At 38.3% G+C, this 16568-nt stretch overlaps 3 protein-coding genes across 3 annotated transcripts; 2 read left to right on the top strand and 1 right to left on the bottom strand.

Annotated features, from left to right (window-relative positions):
* Positions 1–358: 358 nt before the first annotated feature.
* On the top strand, positions 359–3039 carry lrrc51 (leucine rich repeat containing 51). Its single transcript, XM_041810943.1, has 5 exons — positions 359–567; positions 782–841; positions 1193–1398; positions 2039–2187; positions 2784–3039. The coding sequence occupies exons 2-5, from the start codon at positions 790–792 to the stop codon at positions 2917–2919; spliced, it is 543 nt and encodes a 180-aa protein (XP_041666877.1). The 5' UTR covers positions 359–567; positions 782–789; the 3' UTR covers positions 2920–3039.
* A 95-nt stretch (positions 3040–3134) lies between these two features.
* lamtor1 (late endosomal/lysosomal adaptor, MAPK and MTOR activator 1) lies at positions 3135–8692 on the bottom strand. The gene is made up of 5 exons (XM_041810947.1): positions 8452–8692; positions 6196–6335; positions 6019–6096; positions 5259–5382; positions 3135–5056 (listed from the first exon to the last, which is right to left on the bottom strand). The coding sequence occupies exons 1-5, from the start codon at positions 8491–8493 to the stop codon at positions 4964–4966; spliced, it is 477 nt and encodes a 158-aa protein (XP_041666881.1). The 5' UTR covers positions 8494–8692; the 3' UTR covers positions 3135–4963.
* A 2981-nt stretch (positions 8693–11673) lies between these two features.
* On the top strand, positions 11674–16311 carry sfrp2l (secreted frizzled-related protein 2 like). The gene is made up of 3 exons (XM_041799726.1): positions 11674–13041; positions 14596–14676; positions 14878–16311. The coding sequence occupies exons 1-3, from the start codon at positions 12525–12527 to the stop codon at positions 15294–15296; spliced, it is 1017 nt and encodes a 338-aa protein (XP_041655660.1). The 5' UTR covers positions 11674–12524; the 3' UTR covers positions 15297–16311.
* Positions 16312–16568: the final 257 nt, after the last annotated feature.

The raw sequence follows: 16568 nt of genomic DNA, 5'->3' as shown, positions 1-16568 counted from the left end.
ACGATGATTGGTTGAAAAGGCGGAAGTCAACTACTTCCTAAGTCGGGTGCGTTTGGTTTTAGTTTATGCGGGCAAAAGTTTTGAAGTATACGACAGTCTGCATTTGATGTTTACAATGGCTCTGTTCTTTTTACTCCTTCTCATTCTCAACCGGTCAAGCGTTGTGTAGTGATTGCTGCTTGCCAATTAATTTAAATTAATCATTCCAAGGTGGAAAGATACGATCCACTTTTTACGAATTAATAAATTCTGCCCTGCTTTTTACCAAAGGGCACGTTAACGAATATCAACCAACCATTCACTAATTACACCGGACGTTTGCTTCAATTCAGTTCTTAGCTTGACGGATAATATTGAAGACCAATCAAACTACAAATCCCATAATGTAGCTATTCCGTTTCCTTGGAGACCAGTTGTTGTCTCCTCGACGAGTAAACGTTAAGCTAATGCTAATTTTCCCTTTAAAACACGTACATCTGAGTAAAATAAGCCCAGGAATTTGACTCTGTTGTCCACATTTGCTGAGTTTGATGGTAAGCGTTTGGTTCTTGTAAATAATTTATGAAGGTAAGTACAGAAACCCGAAATGCTTCGATACTACAGAAATGTATAGTTGATAGTTGCTTCATATTGGGAAAAGATAGGCAAATGGTGAATTCGACAAACATGATCCATACTATTAAACGAAGGAATATAGATATCAATTCATGCTGTTTGTGTTACCTAAAAGGATAAAATCTTGTTTTGTTGATATCTTGGTTATTCACCATATTTTTTACAGGTCTGAATATGTATGGTGCTCCTGTGGATTTATCTTTTAAAAACATCATCTGTTTGGCAGGTATAACACTTTCTCTGTACAATTCTCATTTTTTAAGTTTACTTTTAAAATAAATAGATAAATAATTGTAAATCAGTCGTGAAGAACCGTAAAACAAGCACAATATTACGCCTTTAGGAGCTTCAATGTACAGTGGTAACCATGTTCACAATGCATACCCAAATTAATGTATAACTGAACTCATACTTGTAAAATTCCTCATATTTTGTTGGGAACTCCTTGTTTAATCAACTGGGCATGTAACTAATTAATAACTATTTTTTTAACTAAATTTATATTCTTTTAATGGGGACAATTAACAAAAGCCTGTAATAATCCCATCGTCTATTTGATTTTTATTAATGGTCCCAGACACATGGAAAGAAGAACCAAACATTGGTCTACGACCTGTGAAGAAAAATTCAGATATGAAGTATGAAAGCTGCTCCCTGCGTCTCAATAACAACAACATCTCTGAACTTCATGACCTCCAGGGTACTGTCAGTCATTTCCTGGCTGAGCCATCACAGCTCACATGGCTGGATCTGTCCTTCAATAAAATCTCACACATTGATCAAGTAAGCTTCCTCTCCTCATGGCTTGATAAGAGGCTTAGCTTCCTTTCCTCTTACAGTCACTGCACACTACTTTTAGAATGCTTTTGGCTTATTTTCATTTAGTTTTTACTTTTTATTTAAAATTTCTTTTGAAGTTTGATTAGTATTTTTTTTTTTTTTTTTTTTTGGTTTGTTGTTTTAGTTTAGTTTTTATTTTAAACACTTGTTTTGGTTTAGCCTTTATTAGTTTTAGTGTTAGTTTTAGTTTTTTCAGTTATATAGGGTACTTGTCAGGGGCAAGATCCTTCAGGGTCAGAAAAAGTTAACACTATATTTTATTCAACACAGTTTTTCAAACCAAATTCAAACAGGACAGTCTTCCATTTTGTTTTATTTGAATTTGATATTTGAATATGACTCAAAACCTAAACCTAACCATTGTGTTTAGTCTTTTTCAATCAAATCAGGCCATTTTGCCTTCTCCAGGTTTGGATGTACATGTCAGTCAAAACTGAGGATATTTCATCTCTAATTTTATTTGTTTTTAGTTAGTTTGTTTAAAAGACAGAATGTAGTTTTTATTCATTTTAGTTTTAGTTATTTTAGTTAGTTTTAGTTTACAATAACACCTGCAAATTTGTGCATCTTCGTTATGTTCTAGGTTTTGTGTGAACTGCATGAGCTGCGTGTATTGTATCTTCATGGCAACAGCATTTATATTCTATCAGAAGTGAATCGGCTGGCGGTACTCCCACATCTACACAGCATCACACTTCATGGAAATGTCATAGAAACCCACAAAGCATACAGGTGAAGACTTACAAATCCATTCCAAATAAACTCTGCTGTTAGAATGTTTGCATGAGATAATTTATTTACCAAGCTGATGTGCTGTTGTTCAAAAAAACAAAAAAAAACTGAAGCTGAATTAGCTTCCTGACTACATGCATAAAAGTAATTTAAAACAGCTAACTTTAACTCAAAATCAGTGCCTCATTCATACTGTTACACAGTGTGTGTGTAGGGTTCAGTCTAATGCTACCAGAGTGAGCCAATGTGAAGAGTGTTTCTATGTTAGGTATGAATGCTTGGCAAGCCTGTAGGTGAATAACACTGCAACAGGTGCTTAAATGTAGAGCAAGTTTATATTACGTTCAGTATCCTAGTCTGCATAGCAACAGTGGTTACAAACACAGAGAAACAAACACACAAAAAGAGAAGATGCTTTTAAGAAAGTTTGTTCAAATAAATTGTTTCCTCATGAACCATTACTGTTTCTTTATGTAAATATTGTCTCAGTTTTGTTTCTACGCAACTGCAGGGATAAAGCTTTGGCTTGTAATTCTGCACATGGAACAGTTTGTTAGATGTTTCTTGTTCATGCATCATTATCTTATTATACCCAGGAACCGCGTGATTTCTGCCTTGACTCACCTAAAGAGGATGGACTTCAGTGCTGTGACACGCCAGGAGCGAGAGCTGGCAAAGATTTGGCATCATAGCAACAACCGCAGCAGAGGCAGCAAGGAGACACTCCAGTGACAGCAGGCTAATCTCCATTCCCCACCGCTACAGCTCTAAAATAGTTATTATTTTGTGTTAACAGTTAACTTTGAATCCAATTTATCTGAAATGGAAATATATGTTGTCAGATTGTCCCACAAAGATACATTATCACTGCTATGGAGTATCATAAATGAACCCTTTTCCCCCCAGACATGAGCATACATGCAGGTTTATTTTTAAAGACACATGACTTATGTTGAAAATCTTTAATGAATTAATCAAACCAAAAGAAAAAAAAAACACAAACAAAAATAAACACAAAAATCTTAAAACTTTTTGGTACTAGCCTAAGATATTACAAACGTATTCCAGGTAGTATAACACATCTGAGTAACAAACTGAACAGAAAAAATGCCAAGAACCCATAGCAAAAGCTCAAATCAGTTGGGTGGATGAAATAATCACAGCCTTGCAGATCATCCCTTCTTCAAGAGCGACTCACTCTCACTGTGCTCCCTTCCCATGCACACGGTCACATGCTCTCCTCCAAAGAGCAAATATACATTTAAAAAACACAAATAAATAATCACAAAAGGTCTCTGATCATTTTATCTGCGATGGTACATAGATTGTTAATGCTCTCCCACTCTGCTACAACAGTTAGTTTCTGATTAATATGGACAACTTGATCATGTAACAAAATGAGATCTGAAAAACAAAGGCAAGCCATAAAAGTGTTCTTGTGTTTCATAAAAACGTTGTCATCACCACAAGATCTTAGCCAATCCTGAACGCTCAACGAAAAGAGGAACTTCATACAATCCATCATCAGTTTTATATTCAATCAGAAAATTCTGTACAAAGGCATGAATATGCAATAATTCCTCCCAAACCAACCCTCTTTATCTCTGTATGCTGCTATTAAATATGTGAAGCTCTTTGATTTGATTTTAAGAGTCTGCCAACTCATTTTGTTAGTGCTAGAAAACTGCAGAGGGCACATTACTGTCTGTAACCAGGAGAAACCACTGCCCCAAGAAAGCTTCATTTTCACGCCCCCCAAATGACATCTGCGGACTCCAGGATCCTCCTTTGTGTTTGCATCCTCACCCTCCAGAAGACACCAGCAATGGATAGGTCTTTAATAATTTGGCCTCAAGGGCAATATCAGTTTATGGACCAATAACCAACACTGAATGTTTCATTGATACTTTTTGAACATTACTACAATAAAATGTCAATAATAATGTATTATAGTTCTGCTCTTTCATGGATCATGTCAAGGTTGTAATTTGTTGCTGCAGGAAAACACCAATATCATTTTACAACTGTCTTAAGTATGATGCCACTTCAAGACATTTTTCTCTGTAATTAGCTCTAATTTAACTCGTTTTTCTGAAACTGAGCAGGGTTAACACCCAGGGATGGGCAGCGTCATTCCAGGAGAGCAAAGCAAAGTAAAGGACATTTGAAGTGATCATTTGAAGCCATTTTGCATTTTTTTCCCTGTGATGTGGTTTAAAGATACAACCACTGCTATCACAGCTATGGAACTGTGTTTAATTCCAGTCTATCATGACAGAGATTCCTCATTTCTCTTGTTCTACTGGAGACTGAATCAAACATTAACCATCCAAAGCCAATGCCTTGTGCTAAAAGTCCTGGCCTTGCTTGTCAGAATTAACAGCCTAAAGGAAAAATGAAGACACTGAGACGGTCATAAAAACCGTTTAAGAATAAATAGATCACCATGAAGGATGAATGAGGATTTTCCCACAGCTGATCCTGACAAAGCATGTGATCCATACATTAGTATAAAAAGAGGCCTTGTTGTTGCACTTATGAAATCACTTCCCAGTGGTTGCATATGATGACAATTACCTGCTGACCCATAATTAATACACTAAAGGACAGCCATAGGGTGCAATCTTACATCATCTTTGTCTTTGAAGCAGTTATAGGCATAGCTTAAAAGCACAAGGACCAAGATGTTTTAATAAGGGTGGGCTGGAGAGTGAGGATGCAGAAGTGACACAAATGGCAGGATGGGAGGAACAGTATGCAGGCCAGAGTTGCAAAATCAAGGAATGGCAAACTGGACCACCAGGTCTTCTTTAGCATCCACTTTGATTTGAGAGATTGCACTGTAAGCGTAAGCTGCTATCTTGGACACCTGCAAAGAAAGACAAACAGAAATAGCATCAACAAAAAGCATGGGACATGCTTTAGATCTATTTTAAGTCATAAATTTTGTTCACACACTGAAATGGTACTCAGCAAAACATGGCAAACCCTGACTCTTTGATGCTAAATGTAGCCAAGGAAATGACACATGCTACATACAGTGTCCTCGATGTGTGCCGGTGTCTGATTACCTGCTGAACATCTGAGTATGGCACCAGGTCACTCGCAAGCACTTGGTGGGGCTGGCTGGTGAGGGAGGGGAGAGTGAGGGCTTTCTTCTGAGGCAGACTGTTACTCAACACAGCCAGCTTTGTACTGCAACAAAAAAGAAAATAAGCTTAATTGGCTATGCTAAAATGTACTTGAATTTAAAACACAACAAATTACACTTCCTTTTAAACATGACCCTTGTCTATCAAGAACGTGAGGTTTAAACTGCATCATTTTTTCAACTATTAGATACACAATAGCTGCTGTGTCTGTAGCAATCTAGCTAATTAGGGGCATTGCAGATGAGGTTTCAAGCAGTGGGTCTAAAGTTGCTGGCAGTTATCTCCCCACCTTCATTTTGACCCAACACCTACCATGTGTCCCCCAGAAACCAATACATACACACAGTTAACTTTATGCTAGAATTACTTTATCAATGTGTATAATATTTTTAAAAAATCTCTTTCCAGTAAGACATGAGTTGATAGCAAAAAAACTTACTCTACTATCTTTTTTTTTTTTTTTTACCTTTATCATTGTAGGGATGTTTTAACTTATACATACATGGATCAGTTATAAGGTGATCTACTAGCATGGTTTAGCTGGTTAGTGAAGACAATACAGACAAATCACCTTAAACTTTTCCAGTCACCACTACCCTTTCCAAACATTAACAACATAATCTTGCAAAAGAGCAACAGCCCTCCACAACATACATTATGTAACCGCTCTCCCTTATACCTGTATTGCCGGGCTTTGTCCATGTATTCATGCTGCTCTATCATAACAGAATCAGCTGCTGAGACATCAATAATGTTCCTGAAGGACAGGAAATGACAAAACATGAATTACTGCTTCATCACCAGGGAAAAACTGCTGAAACTCGCTCATCTTATGACACATGAAGGAGTGTCTTACTGTGCTGTCTTGGTGAGGATGGATGTTAGGAGGGCCTGTTCATCTGTTCGTGCCGAAGGGACACTAGTTGTGATCCAGTCCGTCCCATTTGGGGGTTTGCTGACTGGAGGGGGGATTAGCGGCTTGCGTTCATCATGGTCCTTCAACAGGTTTATCAGAATAAAAACAAATGATCAAGAAGGTGTCAACCCATGACATCTTAGCAAGTAGCAGTTGTTTATCAGTTTAATACAGCAGAAATAATTGCCTAAGACTGTGACAAAAATTGAGATATTTACTTAATAATTACAGTGAAGCACTTATGGCACAAATTATGGATTGTGGATACCAGAATGTTGTGCTTTAATACAATACTGAAAAAAGTAAAACAATATTAATACCTGTTTCAATACCATGGCAACAAAAACAGAAATCCAGGGCACCCAATTCTGGGTAGTTTATTGTTTTGGAGCTTTAAATAATCAAAAACTGCAACTGGAAACCTACATACTGTCTAAATTACATAAAGACACTAGCAAAATTTGGTGTCTAAACACTAGGGGTGGGAATCACTAGTGGCCCCACGATACGATATTATTGCGATTTTCAACATTTTGCAATACAGTGAGTATTGTGATACCATATATTGCAATCTATACAATTTTTTCAACTGTTAAGCTGATTTAACATTAGTCTTGTCCTCATGTTTGTCGTATTTCCGCAGTATTTTATTTTCATGTAGCACTTCTTGCAAACCTTGTGTCATGTCAATCTCATTTGTGCCCTGCTTGCATTCCTAAAGTCCCCTGGTGCTGCCATGTTTGCAAAAAAACAAAAAAAAAAGCTAACATTGCAATAAAAGGGGTTAAAAGTGGCAAAAATTGGTGGGAAAGTGGTGAAAAGGGGTTGAAGAGTGTCAAAAATGGGTAAAAGGGAGGCACAAAGTAGGATGAAACCTGCAAAAAATTGGTTTAGAAAGCCAAAAAATGTACAGAAAACTGACAAGTGGTTGAAAAGTGACAAAAAATGGTTAAAAGAGGCAAACACAGGTTAAAAGCAGAAAAATTTGGAAGACATGATGAAAATGGTTATGAAAAGGGGTTAAAAAAAAAAAGAAAAAGTTGCAAAATAATTTATTTGAACATCAGACCCCTACAATAGCTTGACTAACTTCTTAGCTCCAAAGTCATGTAACTGTTAGCCCGGACACTAACACCAATGATGATATAACTATTATGTTATATTATTATTATATACTATTATATTATTACTATTATGATCTAACACGTGCATCTGATATCATCAGCAAATCACAACTGGGGAGGGCCTGAAATACTGGGTTCTTCAGGGGCCGAGCCAATTCTGTGGGCAGGCCTGATCAAATTTAACAACCTTAGCACATATCATTACACCTTATTACACTCCTATCAAACTCAGCTTAAGCCAACCGCCTACCCTCACCATAACTTTAATCACAATCAGCCAACAGCTAAAACCAACATTAATCTCCAGACCTACACTGGACTACTTGTTTCTTGTCAAACTGGACTTTTACAGATTTAAACCAAATGATTGAGTTTTGTTTATCCATTGTTGCTCTTATAAACACGTGTTATCATTTGACATAGAAGTAAATAAGATGTGTTTGTACTGCAATCCTTGTACTCCTATTAGGATCAAGTTGAGTTCAAATAAGGGAACCTGTTTCACATAAAGGAAGAAGTCTTGTAAACTAAGAATAGTATAGGATCCTGGGTGTCACATGATTATCATAACTCTCAGAATCAAAGTATCCACTGAATGAATCACGACTGTTTCAGGTAGTCCAGTATATTTCCCAGATGTACTTTTTCTTGGTTAGATCGCCTTTAGTTAACTTTGCTTTCAGAAAAGACTACAACAGCTATAGTACTGTTGCAAACAGCTACTAATGCAAGGACCAAAATATAACCCCTTATATACTGTTTATACCTATGCTTACAGATCTATCTAGATATTTTCCTGCGTTATCGTCATTTTTAAAAAGAGCTGACTGTAAGTCAGTCTTGAATCAGGCCTTTCCCGAAGGCTTCAACTAGCGAGCTAAAGCTGCTTATATGAAGTGAAACATCACGTTAACTTCATCTAAATGACTTCTTTAAGATGATGTGTCACATTGCTTGAATTTGATGGTAATCATGTATTATTACCGATGGATAGAATAACAGAAAGAAGTTTGTTTTTCAGTAGAAAACACAAATGCAATGGGACGGAATCAGCTAGCCTGTAGCTAACTACCTGCTCGAGGGTCTCGTTCTCGCTGCTGTAACAGCAACCCATGACGGCGTCCGAGGGGCGACACTACACAACCCCAGCTTCCCTGTTCTCCGTCAGAAATGAGCCACGTTAATCTCCTCCGAAAAACATAAAATGTCTTCACTGCTTCGTTTTACTTTAGCTTCATCGAAAAGTAGGAAGCTACTGTCAACAGCAGCAGCTCCTCAAACGAGCTATCACATGACAGCTGCTACGAAGAAACAACACAAGGAACACTTCCGGGATTTCAGAAGCAACTGTGACCTTCGTCACGTGACGTGGGAATTTCAAAGCTCGACTCTGGGATCGATAATATAATATAATATAATATAATATAATATAATATAATATAATATAATATAATATAATATAATATAACTACTACCTGTGGTTCAATGAAATTTACTCAAATAAACTCAGTCCATCGATTTATTGGATCCCCCAGTAAACATATATGGCACAAACTGGGTGGCTTTGACTATTTAGAAATAACAGAATAGAATATCTTCTAAAAAAAATATGTTGGAGGGTATTACCTGCTCCTTGGGAAAAAAAATCCACTGAATCTAATGATCAAAGCAAGAGAGCCCACAGTATACCAAAGTTAAATGGAAGAGGCCCCTTTGTCCATGAAATGACTATTTCCAATTCTCTTATCCACATCCATTTAAAAAAAGTATAATTTTTAGTCATTTATCAATGTAATTTGCTTGAAGTCCAGAGAACACTGAAATGATGTTGATGACCTGAGGATCCCTCCAGGGCCACATTTCAAAATGGATTTAATGGAAACATAGCATCAGCTTAATAAGCATATTTACACATATCAGGTATTTGGCTTTGGCAAAATGTGATCTCTAAGTATAAACCTTACAAAATCTAGCACAAAAGTAACGAAATTTGTCTGTGGTAGATTATTTCTTTGTTGCAACAGTGCTGCTTGGCAATGAATCTTATAATGCTGAAATGCCTGTTTATTTTCCTTATAAATGGTGCTACATCTGTAAGGAACATGCATTTGTGGGATGAGCAGCAGAGCTGAGTGTAAGGTTTGTGCCCATGAAAATTTGTCAAATCTCTGCCAATGCCAAACAGTTATTTCTTTCATTGACTCTTGTTTGGTCTTGTTTGGTGGATTGGATGATTGAAGTCTAAAGAGCAAGACATACTGGCAATTTTAAAAAATATATTAATTTAAGCATCCTGATCAGATGCCAGAACCACCTCAACTGGTTCCTTTCAATGTGATGGTGCGATGGCTCTACTCCTAGCTCCCTCCGGATGTCTGAACTCCTCACCCTGTCTCAGCTACCCTGCAGGGGAAACTTATTTTAGCCACTTGTATCTGCGATCTCATTCTTTCGGTCATTAGCCAGAGTTTATGACCATAGGTGAGAGTTGGGAGGAAGATTGACTGGTAAATCTAAAGCTTCGCCTTCTGGCTCAGCTCCCTCTTCACCACAAAACTGCTGATGCTGCACCGATCCACCTGTCAATCTCACGCTCCTTTCTACCCTCACTAGTGAACAAGACCCCAAGATACTTGAACTCCTTCACCTGAGGCAGAGACACACTCCCCACCTGGAGAGAGCACTCCACTGTTTTCCTGGTTGCTCAATATCTCTCTGCACTGAGATTCTCTCCAGTGATGACAAGCCTCGTTTTTCCAGTAAGGGAGATGCTGCCCCACACATCACACTGCCTCAACCCAAAAGATTTTTCTCTATTGGTGCAGCAATCAATATACCATTCTCTGCATCTTCTCCACACTTTGACCTTATGATCCAACGACCATAGGCAGAATCAGGACTCATCACTGAGCGTTCAGTAATAACTTGCATAGCATCAATTAAGTACCTGATTATCAGCACCTGGGGGTACCAGATGCTCAAAACAAGAATCAGTAGCAACAGCAAAATAAGTTGTTTGGCACTGGCAGAGAATATTTGGCAAAGTTTTCATGGCGGAACCCACGTACTCAGCTCTGCTGCTCATGCCCCCAATGCATGTTCCTTACAAATGTGCCAGTATAAAAGGAAAATAAACAGGCTTTCCAGTGGTCTACAGTTCATTGCCAAAAAGCACTGTTACAACAAAGTAATAATCTTCCAAACACAAATTTCCTTACTTTTCCTTACAAAATGTTATATTGTAATTTAAATGGTTAATGCGAAACGTTGATTGGTACAATGGTTTGATTAAGAACTTGTTCTTTAAGTATCTTCATCGAATTAGTGTGCTAAACCTATTAGATAAGAAGAATAACGCATGATTAAGTGACCACGAAATGAAGATAATCTTGTTTACATCCACAGAGGGTGATGAGTTGCAGGATTATTGTTCTGACACTGTGGCTGTTAAGTGTTTGTCAGATTAGCAGCATGTTGCTTTATGCTGATCAAATTACAACAAATCTGCAGAATATATAGAATCATCAGAGGAAAGCTAACTGGCCTCTGACTACATAATGATGCTCCAAAGTGTATTTTTTGTAAATTACTATTCTGAATGGAAACTTAGACATGATAGTGTAAAGGTATTGTGAGAATAAGTGGGTGTGTGCAACATCAAATATTTGCTCTAGTACAATAAGCAATGCTTATAATGTGTTACATTACAGATACATTAAAGTGACTATTTGATAATGGTCAGATTTGATTTACTTTAACATAATAAGTTTTGCTTTTTGGCAATGTGCATTGTTGCCAGTAACAGTATGGAACAATACACCACACTACTCAACATAATCAAAATGTCATTTCTATCTAATGCACCATTTCTCTTCTTTCTTCCTGAAATAGGGTTGAGTTATAACGTGACAGTACTGAGTAAAATTCAGTACACTGCAGGTGAAGCAGGATGAGGCATGTTTCTCTTTCCACAAAGATGAAAGGGTCTCTGACACCCTCTGGCTGAGTAAGATGATGACAGAGTAACACACTGCTTCTGAGACAAACTGCGGTTATACATGATTTACAGTAATCTCATTTCATAATGGAGACAGACAGTGTTTTTTAAGATCTGCATTCACTAAAATGCTATGTAGTCACATTGTTTTTTTAAAAATTAAAGGAGATTCAGACTCCAGTTTTGGCCTCAATCTGTTTCAGTTTTAAGCATCTCAAACGTCAAACCAAAGTTGAAGGTGTGTCTCTAGACTGAAAGACAAACATACAAAATGTTATTTTTGTTTGTTTATTAGACTAAATAAATTTATGTAAAAAAAATTCCACATAATTGTACATTATCTATTACATATGTGAAAAAAATGGCCTTGTTAAAACATTCATCTCACGTGTTCAGTGTAATTTAAAGCCTGGCTTTTATAGAGGCGCACCAGGGTAAGGGTAAGAGAAAATGAATTCTTTAGGGAAAAAAAGTCTAAACGTGTAAGTAACATTTTAAATGCTGAGAAAAGTCTACATGTTAAATCAAATAGGATCAAGATGTTTAGAAAATGTCAAAATTCTGAAAGAAAAGTTGGAATATTTAGGGGGGAAAGGAAATATTGAGGGAGGAAAGTAGAGACATCCAAAATGTTGGAAAAAGGGCAGTATGTTGTGGGGAAAAGGCAAAATGTTGAGAGAAAGAAAAAATGTCAGAAAAAAGGTCAAATTGTCGAGGAAAAAAATGAAATAAAAGAAATAAACTATATTGTATACAATTATCATAGCCGACAATTTAGGTAGGCTGCGTCGTCATTTCATGGTGAAAACACTCTTTCTCTTCAATTCTTCCTACTCTGTAGGCCTCCGTAGACTTTGTAAGTAGTGAGTAAATTATTCTTTTTCTGTTTAATGTCTACTACACATTCTTAAATGACAGCATTGGCTACATGATAACAAAAACCAACTTTGTGCCCCCACCACTACCTCTGGCTCTGTGAAATGTAGAGGGCAGATAGCAGCAGTCAGTCTGATGACTGGGAGGCGCCTGCCCTCTCATTAACCCCCTTGTGATTCCTCCACACCTCTTTGTTTACACCTCCAGGCCGGTCAAGTCCAGGCAGAAGTGTGGCAGCTCCCCAGACCTCACTTTCTTCTCGACAAAACAAAATGCTTCTCTCGGTGTTCAGTTTTATTTTACTCTCTGTACTCTCTCGTGCGTCTGACACCGTGGCCCCCGTGCCACAGTCTCTCGGGTACAGTTCCTCGGTCCGCTCGGTGTGTAAACCCATGCCGAGTACCCTGACTCTGTGCCACGGCATCGGCTACAGACAAATGAGGATCCCCAACTTGCTCGGCCATGACACTCTGAAGGAGGCCCAGCAGCAGTCGGCCGCCTGGCTGCCCCTCATCTCCAAGCTGTGTCACCGGGACACTAAGAAATTCCTGTGCTCCCTGTTCGCCCCGGTGTGTCTGCCGGAGCTCAGCGGGCCCGTCAGTCCGTGCAGGAGTCTGTGCGAGGCTGTGCGGGATGGCTGCGTGCCCGTGATGAGCGCCTTTGGTTTCCCCTGGCCAGAGATGTTCAACTGCAGCCGGTTCCCGCGCGGGACCGGACTCTGTATCGCTGCTACCGGAGAGCACGAGGGGAGGACAGCTGAAGATATCAGGCACGAGGAGGCGCTGAAAGGTCAGTTGGGTGACTCCAAGCCCCTCTGAGGTGTGTTAACTTGTTCTGAAAAAGTGAAAATATGAGCTGCAAAAGCCTGCTAGTTTTATAGGACTAGGCTGCCTTTAATGGTTTTGACTAGGAATGAACAAAATACAATTTGTAAAGGAGATGTAAGGACAATACTAGTATTGTAGAGCATACGTATCTTGTGTTTGCTTCAGATTTAAATTAATATTTTTGCTGATTTTGAAGGACACCCAATGATGCTAGGCCTAATGCTCCGTAAAAAAGAGTGCGTAGGCTGCTGAGAGAAGCACCAACAGTAATACACTCATAAGATAATCAATATGAAATGTATATATGGGGGAATTTTTTTTTTTAAATACCAGAACCAATACCTCACTAAAAGGCAAACAATATTGAAACCTGCTTAATACCATGGCAACAGAGTACAAATCCCAGATGCCCAATATTGGATCATTTATTTTTAGTTATCCAAAACTGTAAGCAGTTTTCTGCATACTGTGTGGTTCCCTCTTTGATATTTCCCTCACCCCTTGACAGTTCCACCACTTTCCCAAATTTTGCCAAAGCACTTGTGCAATTTTGATGGCAAGGTCTCTCTTTTGGTTAAAAATATGATTGCATAGTTTCCATATGTTTGAGTCAATCATTCATTAAAATAATGAAGATTTTATTATTATGGCATTTGGGATCATCAAAAAGTTGGACAACCTCAATATATAGATATGTTCTCAATGTTTTTGCACAATTTAGACAGCTTGTAGGAGTTTATTTTGGTAAGTTAAAACAAAAAAAGCTTGACCAATATTGGGTTTCCAGGCTTATGTTATACATGTTTTTGTTGCCATTTAGCATCTACATGACAAGATAAGCAGACAGAAGTAGCACTTTGCCCACAGAGGGCACCAAAACCTAGTCTAAGCAAAAGTTCATAACATGTACTTTAAACAATAGACATTTTTCTTGTCAAACTGATGACTGCATTTCACTTCTCATTAATAATTTTAAAAACATATCAAAATAATATGATCTTTCAAGTCCTGTTTTTACAGCTGTAGGCCAGAGAAAGTCACAAATTACTACAATTTGACTGTCAAATGGCATTACACAACCAAACTATTCCCCATACATGATTTTTGTTGAACAATACACAGTTTGAAATCAAACAGGTTTTAGCATGTCAATAGTATTGGTCAATGTAGGTTTGTTACATGTTGGTATCAGGGCTTATGCTGGCAGTAGCAGTAAGAAATGTCATCATGATTTGACTTGGAAAGGGTTTCTGCTAGGCTGACTTCAATTCTCAGTTAAAGATCAAAATTTACCTACATGTATACATGCCAGTCATCAAGTTTGTTTGTGCATTGTGGTTGTCAGAAAAAATAGCTGGTTAGTGTGTATGTAGCGCAGAACAGTTGAACTCTGCATCTGGAGTTGTAAGAGGTTAGAGTTTATCAAATCTGATATTATTTTAAAGTTGTTTGGAAAGCCCGGATGCTGAAGTTTGCTAGCACTTGTAAGCATGTACTGTAATTTGTATCCCCTCAGGCAGTGTTATCTGTGATGCCTGCAGTCTGGCTGCTGAAGGAGAGGCTGACATCCAGGAAAACTTCTGCAACAGCCCATATGGTGAGAACAAACTTGTGTAGTCCAGATTTTGGCATTACATATCAGAGCATAGCAAAATCTTTTTTTTATTACTTCAGTAATGAAAAAAATGCTCGACTCTTACCAAAACAACAAAAGAGCAGAGAGTTGTAGAGAAAAAGAGGTTGTTTACAATGTGACTGAAATCTCACCTATTTAAGAGCTTTCCTCCATCTGCCGCAGCATTCAAGATGCGTCTGGGCAGTGTGTCGACAGTGGGAGGAGACCGTCAGCTGGTGCCTACTGCCCGCAGCCGCATCCTGAGGTGGGCAGGGGGAGGTGCAGAGAGGGCAGAAGGGATCGGCGGCGCAATGGCCCATAGTGCTTTGTGGCTTCAAGAGGGAGGCACATGTACTTGTCCTGGTTTAGACTCTGCAGAGACAAACAAAGGCAGAGCGCTGGAAGAGGACCAGGTAGACAAGAGGCAAGGAAAAGAGGGAGGAAAGCAGGAGAATGGGACCTCAGGTGGCTGGTTCCTTGCCCTAGCTCAGGCTGAAGAAGGACGACTTGTGCTGACTCGACTGGTGAGGTGGAGCAGAGGAGACAAAGAGCTGAAGAAGTTTATCAGGGTTCTTCTTAAACAGACCTGTCCAGAGCTGTAGACAGGGTCTTCTCAATTATAAAAACACAAGTGGAACCGAGTAAACCACATGAACACAAATACATTCTGATTGAATCCCAGTAATAACAGCTTTCTTTGGTGCCAGTTTAGCTCAGTTGGTAGAGCGGGCACCCATGTGCAGAGGCTACAGTCCTTGACACACTGGTTGTAGGTTTGAGTCCCAATCCTGGTACAGTTTAGCGCATGCTCTACCCCCTGCTCTCTATCCCCATGTCTCTCTTTGGCTGTCCTGTCTAATAAAGGAAAACTTCCCCCAAAGTAGTCTGTAAAAAACTAAATAAGAGCCACTTCACAAATGGGAAAAAATGGCAAGGTTTTAATGAAAAAATACAACTTCACAAAGGTGCAGAGGTTTGTATGAACCCAACTTATGCAGTTGTTTTTTATTTTTGTACATTTGTTAATACAGGAGAATCTGATCTCATTGCAAGTTTTCCATCAATAAGTCATGTCTGAATTGAAGTGTAACTGTTATTGCCTTTGTTAGGTTAAATGCTTTTGTTTGCTGCCTACAGTATCTCTGTATCAGTGGTTCCCAAACTTTTCAGCCTGTGACTCCAAAGAAAACTGCAAGAGACCAGGGACCCCCGCTGTCCCTGGAGCTGGTAAAAGAATACATGTTGCACAAAGCATTATGTACAAATTTACATTTTTGTCCACATAACTTACATTTAAGCAAAATCCCACTTAATAGCTATAGTTTTATTCTAAATGTAGCTTATTTTAAGGATATTTTACAATAACTGATAAGATATACTAGTTTAAATCATGTTAAATGTCTATACGAATTTTTGGCAAACACCCTGCGACCCCTCCTTAGTGTGTCACAACCCCTCAAGGGGCCCCGACCCCAATTTGGGAACCACTGCTCTATATAACTATATTTTACGCATATAAAATTTTCTGTATACCATAAATATAAAAGGCCAGCAAGTTTTCCTTTGAATCGTATTTTGTGAAATGTGATGGAGAAAATAAATCTTTTGGATCTGTTACTTCACTAGTTGTTTTTATATTTTTGTTGCTATGATTTTGTCACTCTTGCTTTTTGAATGTTTTTTTTTTCCTTCATTTTAATAAGCTTTATTTTAATAGCATTGAGCTACACTCCTGGTGTTCCATTAAAAGCCTTTTTTCTTGTTTTTTTCTGGATCTTTCCACCATGACACTGCAAAGAAAGTAATCTGATTCCTCACCACACACACCTGTTGATGTTAAGTTGGTATATCAAATGTCTGTTTCACGCTACTTC

This window comes from Cheilinus undulatus, linkage group 2 (genome assembly GCF_018320785.1).
Source record: "Cheilinus undulatus linkage group 2, ASM1832078v1, whole genome shotgun sequence".
Taxonomy (NCBI): Eukaryota; Metazoa; Chordata; class Actinopteri; order Labriformes; family Labridae; genus Cheilinus; species Cheilinus undulatus.
This window is presented reverse-complemented; position numbering and strand designations above follow the sequence as displayed.

Bases quoted from the DNA above. Each gene is read 5' to 3' on its own strand.
- lrrc51 (XM_041810943.1), top strand. From the start codon at position 790: ATGTATGGTGCTCCTGTGGATTTATCTTTTAAAAACATCATCTGTTTG. The intron at 1,399-2,038 runs GTAAGCTTCCTC...GTTATGTTCTAG, and splicing joins AAATCTCACACATTGATCAA to GTTTTGTGTGAACTGCATGA. The intron at 2,188-2,783 runs GTGAAGACTTAC...TATTATACCCAG, and splicing joins GAAACCCACAAAGCATACAG to GAACCGCGTGATTTCTGCCT.
- lamtor1 (XM_041810947.1), bottom strand. From the start codon at position 8,493: ATGGGTTGCTGTTACAGCAGCGAGAACGAGACCCTCGAGCAG. The intron at 6,336-8,451 runs GTAGTTAGCTAC...AACCTGTTGAAG, and splicing joins AGAACGAGACCCTCGAGCAG to GACCATGATGAACGCAAGCC. The intron at 5,383-6,018 runs GTATAAGGGAGA...TTTTTGTTGCAG, and splicing joins GACAAAGCCCGGCAATACAG to TACAAAGCTGGCTGTGTTGA.
- sfrp2l (XM_041799726.1), top strand. From the start codon at position 12,525: ATGCTTCTCTCGGTGTTCAGTTTTATTTTACTCTCTGTACTCTCTCGT. The intron at 13,042-14,595 runs GTCAGTTGGGTG...GTATCCCCTCAG, and splicing joins GCACGAGGAGGCGCTGAAAG to GCAGTGTTATCTGTGATGCC. The intron at 14,677-14,877 runs GTGAGAACAAAC...CATCTGCCGCAG, and splicing joins CTTCTGCAACAGCCCATATG to CATTCAAGATGCGTCTGGGC.